The sequence below is a fragment of the Sminthopsis crassicaudata genome, chromosome 1 (assembly GCF_048593235.1).
Source record: "Sminthopsis crassicaudata isolate SCR6 chromosome 1, ASM4859323v1, whole genome shotgun sequence".
In the NCBI taxonomy this organism is placed as follows: Eukaryota; Metazoa; Chordata; class Mammalia; order Dasyuromorphia; family Dasyuridae; genus Sminthopsis; species Sminthopsis crassicaudata.
In genome coordinates this window covers 10,410,835-10,426,639 of record NC_133617.1, presented here as the reverse complement: position 1 = coordinate 10,426,639, position 15,805 = coordinate 10,410,835, and the positions used below count along the sequence as shown (strand labels likewise).

Sequence of the window (15,805 nt, the reverse complement as noted above, 5' to 3'; positions counted from 1 at the left end):
CCGCCCTCAAGGCGCTTCCAGTCTAACTGGCCGTGATGCTGGATCGCACGTCTAAACGTGGGGTGGCAGCAACTGCTCCGAAAGGGCAGGGACGAGCACGCGGCTCCTGCAGGAAGGAAACTGGGGCTCCCGGAAAGGAAACGCCGCTGCAGGGGGGGGGAGGGGAGAGGGGAAAAGAGGGGAGGGGGAGACTTCCAGACGGTGGCACGGGACCATCTTTCCAGAGCATGCGCACAAGCCGCCGGGCCCGAGAACTACTTTCCCAGAAGCCCGTGTAATCAAAAAGGAAGGAGGGCTCCCGGGCCCATGTGACCTTACTCCTTCCCTCTACCCTGCTCCGATCCTGAGATCAGGAATTTCCGCTTCTCCAGCCCCTCGGGCTGCCACTCCCAGCGCCCTGCGGGCTCCAGCGCCGGCTCACAGATCCCATCGGCGAGCCGCGAGGTAGGCGGGGCTTTGGGTGGGGAATGAAGCCTCAGGCGCCATTTTCCCCGGGCTCCCTCCCCACCAGAGGCGGGGGGCGGGGCTGGACTCTTCGCACGTGTGTACTCATGTTCTGACGCGCTGCCGATAGCCACGCCCCCTAGACGAGCTCGAATGCCCATTGGCCTGAGGGAGGGCGGGGATAGGAAGTGACCCAATCAAAGGGGTGGTTGCTGCCTCGTCTCAGCTTCATTTCCTGCTGTCTCCCGAGGCTAGACCCCCTCCTCCTGTAACGTGATGGAGCTTCCCTATCAAATCCCCTTCCCTCTTCCCCCCTACCTAACCAAGACGTCCCTTCACCGCCCCCTTCTGACCTTTTCCTCTTCTGCCTTTAGAGACCTGAGCTCCATCCCCCCTCCTCTCAGCGACCTCCCTTCCCCCTCCTTACCTTATCTTTCCTCTCCCTCCAATGACCTCATCTCGTCCCCCTCCCTCTTCTCACTGTGCCCTCCCTGCAGTGATCTACCTGATCTCCCCCTCCTCCTCTCACCTGATCTCCTCTTTCCTTGGGAACCGTTGTCTTCCTCCCTGCCCAGTTTTCCTCTTGTCTTCTTCGGCCTGAACTCCTAATGTCCATCGTCTCTCCCTCCTGATATTATGACAGGATCCCGCGTACCAGAGCTAGAAGGACCCCTGACTCCCTCAAATTTCATCTCCCTTTTTTCCAGATGAGGAATTGAGGACGGGGGAGGGAGCGTGCCCACGGTCCCCGGGATAGTGAGTGACAAGGCAGACACTCGAACCCAGGACTCCTGACTGCAGTCTAGTGCGCAGGGCTCATAGGACGCTGACGTCCCTGCAAGGTTTTACTTCCCTCCAAAATCTGCGGGCCTTTCTTAACTGTGTGCTCGGCTGTAGAAGGAAGAGAATACGATGCCCTTTAAAGAGAGTTGTATTCTAGAATTAGAAAAGAATGTCCTTTAATAAAGGGTTAACTATAGATGAAGAGAATAAGATGCCCTTTAAAGAGAGTTGTATTCTAGAATTGGGGGAATAGAATGTCCTTTAAAGGGTTAACTATAGATGAAGAGAATAGAATGTCCTTTAAAGAGAGTTGTATTCTAGAATTAGGAGAATAGAATGTTCTTTAAAGGGTTAACTATAGATGAAGAGGATAGAATGTCCTTTAAAGAGAGATGTATTCTAGAATTAGAATAGAATGTCCTTTAATAAAGGGTTAACTATAGATGAAGAGAATAGAATGTCCTTTAAAGAGAGATGTATTCTAGAATTAGGAGAATAGAATGTCCTTTAAAGAGAGTTGTATTCTAGAATTAGAAGAATAGAATGTTCTTTAAAGGGTTAACTATAGATGAAGAGAATAGAATGTCCTTTAAAGAGAGTTGTATTCTACAATTACGAGAATAGAATGTCCTTTAAAGAGAGTTGTATTCTAGAATTAGAATAGAATGTCCTTTAATAAAGGGTTAACTATAGATGAAGAGAATAGAATGTCCTTTAAAGAGAGTTGTATTCTAGAATTAGGAGAATAGAATGTTCTTTAAAGGGTTAACTATAGATGAAGAGAATAGAATGTCCTTTAAAGAGAGATGTATTCTAGAATTACGAGAATAGAATGTCCTTTAAAGAGAGATGTATTCTAGAATTACGAGAATAGAATGTCCTTTAAAGAGAGTTGTATTCTAGAATTAGGAGAATAGAATGTTCTTTAAAGGGTTAACTATAGATGAAGAGAATAGAATGTCCTTTAAAGAGAGTTGTATTCTAGAATTAGAATAGAATGCCCTTTAAAGAGAGATGTATTCTAGAATTACGAGAATAGAGTGTCCTTTAAAGAGAGATGTATTCTAGAATTAGGAGAATAGAATGTTCTTTAAAGGGTTAACTATAGATGAAGAGAATAGAATGTCCTTTAAAGAGAGTTGTATTCTAGAATTACGAGAATAGAATGTCCTTTAAAGAGAGTTGTATTCTAGAATTAGAATAGAATGTCCTTTAATAAAGGGTTAACTATAGATGAAGAGAATAGAATGTCCTTTAAAGAGAGTTGTATTCTAGAATTAGGAGAATAGAATGTTCTTTAAAGGGTTAACTATAGATGAAGAGAATAGAATGTCCTTTAAAGAGAGTTGTATTCTAGAATTAGGAGAATAGAATGTTCTTTAAAGGGTTAACTATAGATGAAGAGAATAGAATGTCCTTTAAAGAGAGTTGTATTCTAGAATTAGAATAGAATGTCCTTTAATAAAGGGTTAACTATAGATGAAGAGAATAGAATGTCCTTTAAAGAGAGATGTATTTTAGAATTACGAGAATAGAATGTCCTTTAAAGAGAGATGTATTCTAGAATTAGAATAGAATGCCCTTTAAAGGGTTAACTATAGATGAATAGAATGCTCTTTAAAGAAAGTTATCTATAGATAACCAAAAGAGTGCTCTTTAAAGAGAGTAACATTACAAAATGAGACTAGAATGCCCTTTAAAGGGTTACTGTATAGATGAAGAGAATAGAATGCCCTTTAAAGAAGGTTACCTTATAGAATAAGAATAGATTGTCTTTTAAAGAGTTTACCTTATAGATTGAGAAGAACAGAATGCCCTTTAAAGGAAAGAACTGTACATGTCCCTGTGCTCTCCAGAGTGCATGTTCATGTACACTCATTATCTGTTGGAATGAATGCTGGGAGCAACCTGTAGTCCACCTCAGCAGGGAAACAAGTGGATGCCGTGGGCCTGGGAGCTGAGGGAGGGCTGGCGCTGTCATCCTTCCTTTTTCTTCAGTTGTCCAGTTCCACCTTTGAAGGACTATGCTTTTCTCTAAGACTGAGGAAGCCTGAGAATGAGGGAATGGCTCCTGTACTCTTGACTGCTAAGGCTCCCCACCAGGTGAGTGAGACTTTCCTTTTTCTGACAGAAATTTGCGGAGGAATTTGTTTTTCATAAGTCCTGACCTAGTGAATGGGATAATCAGAAGGTCATAGATAGGGCATGGGAAGAGAGTTTAGGAATAATTTTTAGCTTGACCCCTGCATCCTCCTGAGATGAAAAGCCACTTCTAGGTTCTACAGGTTGTAAATGGCCAGGCTGGTTCCAAAGCTCCTTCTCTGCCCCCTATCAGGTGACCTCCCTAGACAATGTTCCAGTGGGAATTTTCTTCCTGTTCACCTCATATTCACCCCATCACTTCTCCACCTAATGCACCTTCCTTCATTTGTTATAGCATCCAAGGCTATTATGACTTGACTGACCTCAGTATTAGGAGGGATGCAAAAGGAGCATCATAATTAAAACAACGGTAAAAAATACTTCTTGCACAAGAGGCAGCATGACGCCGTGGCTCAAGGGTTTGCCCGGCAGTCAGGAAGACCCAAGGTTGGATCCTGCCTTTGACACATACAGGGAATATCCTAGGGTCATATTCTGCATATGAGTTGCTGATCTGCATTACTGGAGGTAAATTCAACACCAGGACTTCCCCTACACCAATACATTCAAAAAACTGAACAAAAATATATTACCTTTCCATTAGTCCTTTGAGAATATCTTGGATCATTGTATTGCTGAGAAGAGTTGTCATTCACCATTCTTCACTGAACAATAAAGTTCTTATTGTGTCTCCTGATTCTTCCTATTTCATTTTGCATCAGTTCATAGAAACCTTTCTAGATTTTTCTGGAATCATCCTGCTTGTCATTTCTTATAGCATATTCCATTATAATCAAGGAATTAAGTAACAACCACAAACCACAAACAAAACAAACCACATCTTGTTTATCTGTTCTCCAACTGATGGGCATCCCTTTAATTTTCAATTCTCAGACACCATAGAAATATTTTTATACAATTACATCTTTTTCCGTTTTTTGTATGTCTTTTGGATGTAGACCTAGCAGTGGCGTTGCTGAATCAAAGGGTATGCACAGTTTTATAACTTTTGGGGCATCGTTCTAAATTGCTCTTTGGAATGGTTAAATCGGTTCCCAACTCCATCAAGAGTACATTGGGATCCCAGTTTTCCCACATCTTCAACATCCAATTTCCCCCTTTTTCTCATATTAGTGCCACGGATAGATGTGAATGGGTACCTCAAAGTTGTTTGAATTTGCCTTTCTTTGATCATTAGTTATTTAGAGAATTTTTTCATATAACTATAGATAGCTTTGATTTCTTTGTCTGAAAACTATCTACTCATATCCTTTAACCATTTATCAATGGGGGAATGACTTGAGTTTTTATAAGTTGTTTGGTTGACCCATTCATTTTTTAGAATTAGATTAATTTCCAATTGATTTTTAGCCTATCTTTCACTGCTCCTTTTTTGAATATAATTTTTATTGCATCATGGACTGAAAAGGAAGTATTTACTATTCCTGCCTTTCTGCATTTGATTGTGAGTTTTTTATGCCTTAATACATGGTCACTTTTTGCGAAAGTGCCATATACTGCCAAGAAAAAGGTGTATTCCTTTCTGTCCCTATTTTGTTTTCTCCAGAAATTGATCATATCTAGGTTTTCTAGGATTCTCTTAATCTTCCTAGTTTCTTTCTTGTTTATTTTGTGGTTAGATTTGTGCGATTTTAAGAGAGGAAGGTGTTTTTACAAATTTGACTCAATTCTTGAGTCCTTTATCACAAATTATTGTCACAGATTCTTCCCCTCCTCCCAGTTTTCTGCTTTCCTTATGGTGGATGGTGGTTGTTCTTTGTTTTAGAGTATTTTAGAGTAGAGTTACGGTGTGTCCGACCAATGTGCTGCTCAGACCAATGTGAACTCAAAATGCTCTGCCACAGGTCAGACACAAATAGTCCCTGTGGACATTTGGAGCAGCTTCTCTAACTTCCCTATGAGCAAGTAATATTGTTCCAATTATTTAGATCTGACTTTGTATTAAAAGTGTTTTATTGTTGTATTCATATAGTTCTTGGGTTTGTTTTGGTAGGTAGATAGACAAATTTTCCTCTAAGTAACTCTTTGGCTTCATCCTATAAATTCTGGTATGTTGTCTCATTGTTGTCATTTTCTTTAATGAAATTGCAGATTGTTTTTATTATTTGTTGTTTGACCCACTTATTTTTTTAAGGATTAGATTAGTTTTAATCTCTCTTTCCATTGCTCAATTTTTATTTCATTATGATTTGAAAATGATATGTTTACTATTTCTGCTTTTCTGCCTTTGTGTGAGGATTCATATCATATCAACAGTTTTTTTTTTATTATTATAACGTTTTATTGACATTACATATTCATGGGTAATTTTTTACAGCATTATCCGTTGCACTCACTCACTTCTGTTGCCACTTTTCCCTTCCCTACTTTCGCCCCCTCCTCTAGATGGCAGGCAGTCTTATACATGTTAAATATGTTATAGTATATCCTAGATACAATATATGTGTGCAGAACTGAACAGTTCTCTTGTTGCACAAGAAGAGTTGGATTCAGAAGGTAAAAATAACCTGGGAAGAAAAACAAAAATGCAAGTAGTCTACATTCATTTCCCAGTCTTTGGGTGTCGCTGATTCTGTCCATCATTGATCAATTGGAACTGAATTAGATCTCTTTGTCGAAGATATCCACTTCCATCAGAATACATCCTCATACAGTATCGTTGTTGAAGTGTGCAATGATCTCCTGGTTCTACTCGTTTCACTCAGCTTCAGTTGATGTAAGTCTCTCCAAGCCTCTCTGTATTCATCCTGCTGGTCATTTCTTACAGAGCAATAATATTCCATAACCTTCATATACCATAATTTACCCAACCATTCTCCAATTGCTAGGCATCCACTCAGTTTCCCGTTTCTGGACACTACAAAGAGGGCTGCCACAAACATTTTGGCACATACAGGTCTCTTTCCCTTCTTTAGTATCTCTTTGGGATATAAGCCCAGTAGTAACACTGCTGGGTCAAAGGGAATGCACAGTTTGATAACTTTTTGGGCATAGTTCCTGATTGCTCTCCAGAATGGTTGGATTCATTCACAACTCCACCAACAATGCATCAGTGCCCCAGTTTTCTCACATCCCCTCCAACATTTTGCATTATCTTTCCCTGTCATTCTATCCAATCTGACAGGTGTGTAGTGGTATCTCAGAGTTGTCTTAATTTGCATTTCTTTGATCAATAGTGATTTGGAACACCCTTTCATATGAGTAGAAATAATTTCAGTAGAAATAGTTTCAATTTCATCATCTGAAAATTGTCTGTTCATATCCTTTGACCATTTATCAATTAAGATTTAAAGTGTAAGTCACAAAAAATACTTTGCAAAAAAGGAAATTTCAAAGAGGAAATGACCTCTGATAGATCCTATTAATTTCTCTCTTTTCCAATCAAAGACTGCCTTCTTCCATCTTTCTATACCAGTATATTCCCTTCTTTTTTCCTTTGATGTGAGTTAAAAGCATTAGAGCCAAAATTTATGGGACATGGGCAATCACTTTATTAATCAGTGTAGTAAATAAATTGATGATCATTGGTCTCTCTTGGTAATCAAAGATCATGGAGATCATCAAATGCTTAAATATCTTTAGAAAAGTGGGTGTCCCTGATAAGCAGAGATCAACCTTGTCAGGAAGGAAAGCCAAGACTCAACTCTAAGACCTCTTCTCATAGTCTTACAAGATTACTTATAATCACTTAATTGTAAATCTTTTTCTGAGCCCTCATCTTTCTCCACCCCCCTGCCATGTTTAACATAGTTGACTGCCCCCTTTTCTATGTCCTTTCTTCCCTAGATTTTGTGATGCTGTCTTAGCTAGCTCACCATGTCTTCTCAAGCTTTTTTGCTTAATCTTGACCTGTGTCTCCTTTTTATGTGGGAGTCTCAGGACTCTGCCCTTTTGTCTCATTCTTCTTGTTGATCTTGTCAGCTCCCCCTGCTTCCTGCACATCTTGCCCCATCTCTCTCCTGAGTTAAATTTATATATCACTGATTGCCATTTGGACATCTCTAGATGGATGTTGGATGGGTATTTCAAACGCAACATGTCTAGAACAGAACTCCCATTTCTCTCCTCCTGCTCACTTCCCAAGCCTTTCAGGTACCTCAAGTTGGCAAACTCAAGCATCCTTGATTCTTCAGCAGGTTAACTTCCCAGTGGATCCCTCTTGTCTTCTCTCCCCCACCTTCATTTAGATCCTCCTGGTCTATTACCTAGGTGATTTCAGTCCCCTCCTCATTAATCTCTGAGCATCTAGTCTCTCCCTGTACAACCTATCCTCTTCCCAACTGCCAAACTGGTACTCCTAAAGTATGGGTTTGACTTGTCACTCTCCTGCTCCCTAAACCCCATTGATTCTCTGCTACATCCAGGATTAAATGCAAACACTTCCCAACTGACTCCAGGTGATTCCCTCTCCTGCACCCCAAGCTCCAGTCAACTTCCCTTGTCCTCCCAGGTGCACATGAGAAAAGGACTTGGGTTAGCAGAGATATTTTGATTATTTCAGGAATTGCTGACATTCAAAGATGTGGCCGTGGTCTTCACCCGGGAGGAATGGGGGCAGCTGGTCCCTTCTCAGAAGGAGCTGTACCGGGACGTGATGCTGGAGAACTACCAGAACCTGGTCTGCCTGGGTATGGAGGCCCTTTAGGTCCTAGAATATTCCTGGTGGAGATTTTTTGCTGCCTTCTTTTGTACATGCTATGGGCTTTCCCACATATTTGTTAGTTATCTTTTACATTTTATGTCCAAAGTACTTCTGGCTGTTCCCAAAGAATGGTCTTTTGTCTGTAGAATGGAAAAGTGCACTTGATTATGTGTCTCCTGAAGTTGTCCCTCCCTCATACTATTCCTTCAAGTTTGAGATTCTCCCCTAAAACCCCAGGTCCTGGATTAAATGAGGTAAATTTCTGTCTTAACTCAAATCAGCTCTGTGACTTATCTTCTCAGATTCCCGGGGACACAATACCATACCCTTCAGGAGTCCATTGTCCTTTCCTCTGGGTTTTTCTAGCATGACCACTTGTTCCCAAAGACAGAACGGACTAGAGTCAGATTCTGAAGCACTTTCCCTTTTTCAGGACTTACAGATACCAAACCAGATGTGATTCACCAACTGGAGCAAAGACAAGTACTTTGGATGCCAGAGAAAGGCCCAAGAAGCTCCCGTCCAGGTGAGTGCATAAAAGCCAAGTTTATAGGTATTGAGCAAAAATATTCTGGTTTGTTATTTGGAAGCAACACCAAGAATATTGGGTGGAGAGCTCCCCTCCAACCCCTCAGGCCTGTAGTGAAGAGCCGAGGCTCTCGGGGATGAGAGCCTTTGTCAGAGTCTAATCGTCACCCTAACAAAGGGCTTTCTGAAAAACTCTCTGCTTAAACACTCCAGGGCCCGCTGGGCTTTCACAATGGTGGGCCCCTCTCCTCTCTTTTCTTTTAACATTTCTGATACTTTATATATAAAACTTTATATATAAACTGATCCCTTGACATTTAGCACATTTTCCAATTAACCTTCTTGACCTTATTCTTTTTGAAGGTTTTTTAAAGTAACTTTTTTTTCAAGTTAATGTTAGCCATCAATACAACTTATTAAACCTATTTTACAATTATTTATCAGTCAACACACTTTTAATAAAAAAATATTATGTGCCAGACAACATGCTACACCCTGGAAGATACAAAGAAAAGCAAAAGATAGAAGGAGCTCACAGTTTAATGAAGAAGATAACATGCACACAGTGATGTACAAATAAAGTATAAATAGATAGGATAAATAGAAAATAACTAACCAACAAGACAGGAATTAAGGGTGGTTGGAAAATTGTAGCTGAGACTTGAGGGAGAGTGTCTGGAGATGGAGGGTCTTGTTGGAAGAACAGCAAGGAAAACACAAAACCATCCCCTCCACTTCAGGAGCTCACATTTTGTTGGGGAGACAATGTACAAGTAAAGGTAGATCGACAATACGCGCCATGCAGATATAATTTCAGAGGGCAGAGGGCACAGGGCTGGGGTAAGGACAGAAAATAGCCCCTTGCAAAACTACAGTCAGAGTAGTCCAGATGTCCCGATCCTTTTCTGTCTCTGCCTCCAGGCCTTCCTCAGAATACTTGGTCCTTTATACTCGCTCAGTTTTCTAGTCATGTGACCATTATGTGCACTGGTTTTTTCTGGTGCCCTTCTTTTCATTTGACAGTCTTTTTTTTTATTTAAAAAAATTTTTTTTCCCCACTGGGTGTTCTTGATCTGTTGCAGATTTCTTTGTGGATCCATGGATGAGGGATCCATTTTGATGTTATTATAGTGTTCCAAGATGTTAATGTCACAATGTCTCTTCTCATTAGACATTAGATCACTTCCATTTTTTTCCAGTTATAAAGAAGGTTGTCTTTAAAATCATTGTAAGATAGATTGTATAGCTAGCCTTTTTTTTGTTTAGTTTTGGGATATAAAAGTAAGCTCTTTGAGGGCAGGAAAGATTTCCCTTCAGCACCCAACACGGTGCTCAGTGCTTGACACTTAGTAGGCCTTTAGTAAATGCAAAAAACAATGATAATTCTCTTAGCACATATTCCACCATGGAATCACTGAATCAACAGCGAGTTAGGAATCTCCAGGAATATGAAGGCTTTTGAGTCTATAATGTGTGATGGCTGGTTGAAGGAACTGGGGATATTTAGCCTGGAATAGAAAAGCCTAGAGCTTGAAATGGGGATTGGGGAGGTGGATGATAGCTTTCTTCAAGTATCTGTCCTCTGGAGGAAGTACTAGACTGATTCTGTCTAGCCTGAGAGGACCAAACCAGGAGTAGGGAACAGTGAGAACTGCCAATAGTTGCAGGGGACTCTCCTAAGGGTGATGGATTCTCTCCCTTTGGAGGTCTTCATGCAGAAGCTAGATCATCACTCAGCAGGAATGGAAGATTGAAGATTTCTTCATGTAGAATTAAAGCATGTGGCCACTAATGTACCACTCCCTTTAAAATCCATGAATTTGATCTTTTTGTATGTTCTTACAACTTTGACTTCATACTTCCCTATTGTTCTTCCAAAAGGCTTGGACAGAATTGCGGTTCTTCTATTGGTAAATGCATATACATGTTTCTCCATTGGTTTTTTTCTCCCTATTTGATGGGGGAAGGGGAGTGAGATGGTTTCATTTAGCATCTGTTTGACAAATAGTATATTTAAGCAGATTATCAGATGATTCTTAGCATCTTGTGTTTCCTCTTTTGAAAATTATCTATCCTAGAAAATCATCCAAAAACCAACTGGAAACAATTCATAGCTTTAGCAAAGTTGCAGGATATAAAATAAACCGACACAAATCATCAGGATTTCTATATATTACTGAACATCAGCAAGAGATTAAAAGAGAAATTCCATTTAAAATTACCATAGACAAAATAAAATACCTGGGTGTCTCCACCAAGACCAACACAAGAACTATAATGAACACAATTACAAAACACTTCTCACATAAATAAAGTCAGATCTAAATAATTGGAAAAATATCAGTTGTTCAGGCTAGACTGAGATAATAACATAAAAATGACAATTCTTTCCAAATTGATTTACTTGTTCAGTGCCACACCAATCAAACTGCCAAAACATTATTTTATATAACTAGAAAAAATAATAATAAATTCATCTGGAAGAACAAAAAGTCAAGAATATCAAGGGAATTAATGGAAAACAAATACAAAGGATGGTGGATCAGCAGTATCAAATCTAAGACTATATTATAAAGCAGTAGTCCCATTTGGTATTGGCTAAGAAATAGAGTGGTGGTTCAGTGGAATAGATTGGATACACAAGACACAATAATCAAGGCCTATAATAATCTAGTATTTGATAAACCCCCAAACTCCAGCTTTTGGGATGAGGACTATTTGACAAAAATTGCTGGGAAAACTGGAAAATCCTATGTCAGAAATTTGGCTCACACCTATATCTCACACTCCATACCAATAAGATCAAAATGGATATAAAGAAGATACCATAAACAAATTAGGAGAGCAAGGGATAATTTATCTATCAGATCTTTGGAGAAGGGAGGAATTTATGACCAAAGAAGAACTAGAGAAAATTATGAAAGATAAAATGGACAATTTTGATTACATTAAATTAAAAAGGTTTTGCCCAAACAAAACTGTTAGGTTCTTACTAAGTGCTAATGAGATGAGATATTAGGTTCTTACTAAGTGCTAAGTTGGTACTTAACAATTCTCTAGTTCTGGGCTTTACTAGGAGTTTAACCCCTTCGAACTCCTGGGAGGAGCTTGCATGCTTAGGAGGAGCAAGTTCATTGGTTGAAGTAATTTTCCCCAGAAGCCCTTGCATTATCCCACACCCATTCTCTGGGAGGAGATCTGCTGTGTCAACTCAAATCTCTCTGATAGATTCTTCTTCCTGTAGAGAGCCCTTGTCTCCAGACAGTTGCTGCCAACTCTGGTCCAGTGTAGTGACTTCTTCTTCCTCTGAAAAGCAGCCTCAAGTCTGCCCAGACTAGAGACTCTCAGTCTCTCAAGTGCCGCCCTCTTTTATTCTCCCAGAGAATGGGCGTGGGTTAACACAAGGGCTTCTGTGAAAAATTACTTCAACCAATGAACTTGCTCCTCCTAAGCATGCAAGCTCCTCCCCAGGAGTTCGAAGGGGTTAAACTCCTAGTAAAGACCAGAACTAGAGAATTGTTAAGTACCAACTTAGCACTTAGTAAGAACTTAACACAAAACCAATAGAAATAAGATTAAAAGAGAAGTCACAAACCTGGAAAAAAAAAACTTTACAGCCAGTGTTTCTGATAAAGTCTCATTTCTAAAATAAAGAACTGTGTCAAATTTATAAAAATACAGGTCACTCTCCAATTGATAAATGGTCAAAGAATATGGACAGATAAATTTTCAGATGATGAAATTAAAGCCATCTATAGTTATATGAGAAAATATCTATGTGAGACCAGATTTTCTTCACATGAAACTGACTTCAGCCAAAACAGTAATTTCACCACAGACCAAATGCAGAAGCTGAGAGGAGAATACCAAATGTCTTCTCTTAGGGCAGACATTAAAGAGCTTTACAAAAATATGTAAAAAAAAAATGCCACTCATCTAATTTTTTTGTCTTGGCACACTATTATTTTTCATAAAAATATTATGTTGTAAAGGATTTATTTAAGTGAATATTTAAAATTATTTTGTCAGTTTAAATTTTTAATCTGGTAAATATTGATTAGGCATAAGCCACATACACAAAAGCCCCTTGGGTTCCTCAATAACTTAAAAGAGCATAAAGGGATCCTGAGACTTAAAAAAAAAAAAGTTTAAGAATTATTATTTTTAAAGCTAAATGTCCTAACTGACCTATATACCTTACAAACTTGTTTTGAAGCTCAAAGTGAGTTTTTATTTTATTTTTTAAAAATAATAATAGCTTTTTGTTTTTCCAACATTTTCAACATTCACTCTTGCAAAACCTTATGTTCCAAATTTTTCTTCCACCTTTCCTTCTCTACCTTCCTAGACAGCAAGTAATCCAATACAGATTAAACATGTGCAGTTCTTCTATACATATTTCCACATTTATCATGCTGCACAATTGCCTCAAAAAGGGGAAGTGAGAAAGAAAAAAGAAAAAAAAACAAGCAAGCAATCAACAATGAGATGAAAATATTGTGTTGTGATCCATATTCAGTCCCTACAGTCTTTTCTCTGGAGGCCAACAGCTCTCTCCATCACAAGTTTATTGGAATTGGCCTGAATCATCTCATTGTTGAAAAGAGTCAAGTCTAAGTGAGAGCTTTTATAAGATATATAAGTAGGTGGTAAAGTTGATAGAGCATTGAGCCTTGAGTCAGGAAGATTTGAATTTCAAACAGCAGGGTGCTGGCTAGCTATGAGACTATGGGACCCTGAGCAAGTTATTTGACCCCTATTTGCTTCAGTTCCTCATCTGTTTCAAACAAACAAACAAACAAAACACTCTCTAGAAGGAGCAAACTACTCCATTATCTTTGCCAAGGAAACCCCATGGACAGAGTCCCCAGGCGTCAAACAGAATCAGACACCAATGATCACCATTTTGTAAGATGGTATTATTATTTAAAATGTGACATTTTTCTTGATGGAAGGGCAGAAGATAGGGCACAGTGTAATGTAGTGGTAAATGAAGGATATTCATGTTGTTTTTCTTTCAGATTGGGAGCTTAGCCCCCAAACGAAGCAGTCAGCTGCCAAGAAGAAGAGCAACTCTGTGGCAAAATCATCTCAGAAAAGATTCAGGAATCGTGCTGACTTTGTCACCAAGCTAGGAAACACCAGGGAAGAAGGCAACAGCTTAGATGAACCAAATCATGAAGAGAAACCTTATGAATGTAAGCATTGTGGGAAGGCCTTCCAACGGAGGACAGGACTTACTAATCATGAAAAAGTCCACAGAGGAATCAAATCTTTTAAATGTAACGTCTGTGGAAAGGTTTTCCGTCGGAGTACACATCTTACTCGACATCAGAGAATTCACACTGGTGAGAAGCCTTATGAATGTAACAGGTGTGGAAAGGCTTTCCATAGGAGGACAGGACTTAATGAACACCAAAAAATTCACACTGGAGAGAAACCTTATGAATGTAATACATGTGGAATGGCTTTTCGCTGGAACACGGGACTTCTCCGACATCAGGCAGTTCATTCTGGGGAGAAATCTTACGAGTGTAATGTGTGTGGCTTGGCTTTCTTTGAGAGAAAATCGCTTGTTCAGCATCAAAGGAGTCATACTGGAGAGAAACATTACGAATGCAAAACATGTGGGATGGCCTTCTTCAAGAGGAAGTCCCTTACTCAACATCAGCGACTTCATACTGGAAAGAAGCCCTATGAATGCGATACGTGTGGAAAGGCCTTCTTCTGGAAGACAGGCCTTATTTGCCACCAAACAGTTCACACTGGAGAGAAACCTTATGAATGTAACAAATGTGGTAAGTCCTTCTCTCGCAAGGCAGGGCTTGCCCAACATTCAACAATTCATACTGGAGAGAAGCGCTACAAATGTAAGAAGTGTGGGATGGCTTTTCGTCAGAGCACTCATCTTGCTCAACATCAGAGTGTTCATGCTGAACAGAAACCTCATAAGTGTCATGAATGTGGAAAGTCCTTCTCCCGGAAGACAGGACTTAATCACCATGAGAAAATTCATACTTGAGAGAAAATTTAGGAATGAAATGTATATGGGAAGGTCTTCTACTGGAGTGCATAACCTTTTCAACATCATAAAATTCATATGGCAGAGCAACCTTTTGATCTTGAAATGGCTCTGAAGAGCAAAACACTCGCTTGATATCATAGAATTTCTACCAGAGTGAAACTTCATGAGTATAAAGTTTTATTACAGTAATGCTTATCAGAAGTATTTGAGCCAAAGTACATAAATATTTCACTCAAAAATTTAGAACTTAAACTAAAAGAAAATCTTTAAGATCTGGCTATTCTAAACTTTCTTTTTCTTAAGCCTCCACTCTTTTCCCTTCTTATGGTTACAGAAAGTGTCTTAGATGATTCACTGAGAACATTAAGTGCTTCTTCCCTCAGTTTCTTGACTCTAAGCTTCTGAGAATCATCACCAATTTCTTCTTCCTTCATTCTGGTAGATGAGACTAAATATACTCCGTGTGTGCCCTTTATCCCATTTTTTCCAACATATTTCAGGCCCTTCCTCTAGCAGACACTCCTCCCATGTATTTTCTTTCTTTCCCCTCTTTTGGTTCCTTATCATCTGGCTATAAATATGCTACTCTCCTTTTATGTTTATGGTTTTTTCCCCACTCTTGTTAATTTAGTCAATGCTTAAAAGCCTTGATATGCTCCAGCTGTTTGAATGGGAAGGGAAAGTATCCTGCCTCTTCCTTGCCTTTCTAGGACTGTCCTGAGGTGTGTCAGAGAATCAATTATGGGGTGATTTCCATTATTTAGTAGAGCAGGACTGTTGTGCTACTGGGACCCACCTGACAGTGGCTGCTGGAGATCCAACCTAGACCTGCTGAATGTATCTCCTCTTCTGAGAGGATGATACAAGGAGACAGTTGCTGTTCTCTGACTGAGAGGCTGTTGCATGTCTGACCTCTCTCCTCTTCCCTCTGCCTCCAATTTATCTCATTCCCAGTCAGCAACACCTGTGTCAGCAAAGCTGCCCTGCAATGTCTTCAGATGTTAAGATCCACAGCTGTCCTTTAACACAAGACCATCTTGATTCAACGATGCCTTTAAGTGGTCATAGGGATTGGACAAAAGAGACATTCTATTCATTTTACTAGGACAAACTCCTTTCACTGAGGAATCTCGAAAGAGGACATTGTGTCATGCTTGAGGATGTGACTAAGACAGAGCCTAAGGCCCTAGCAGGAGAGAACAGGAAGATAAAAATAAGCC

At 39.6% G+C, this 15,805-nt stretch overlaps 1 protein-coding gene across 1 annotated transcript in view; it reads left to right on the top strand.

Moving 5' to 3' along the window:
* Window positions 1–1,297: 1,297 nt before the first annotated feature.
* LOC141543582 (uncharacterized) overlaps window positions 1,298–15,805 on the top strand; it is a 31,242-nt gene continuing 16,734 nt past the window's right edge. Inside the window, 4 exon segments of the mRNA XM_074269094.1 lie at window positions 1,298–3,330; window positions 7,892–8,018; window positions 8,466–8,558; window positions 13,582–14,581. Of these exon segments, the coding sequence (XP_074125195.1) occupies window positions 3,292–3,330; window positions 7,892–8,018; window positions 8,466–8,558; window positions 13,582–14,581 (1,259 nt within the window). The 5' untranslated portion in view covers window positions 1,298–3,291.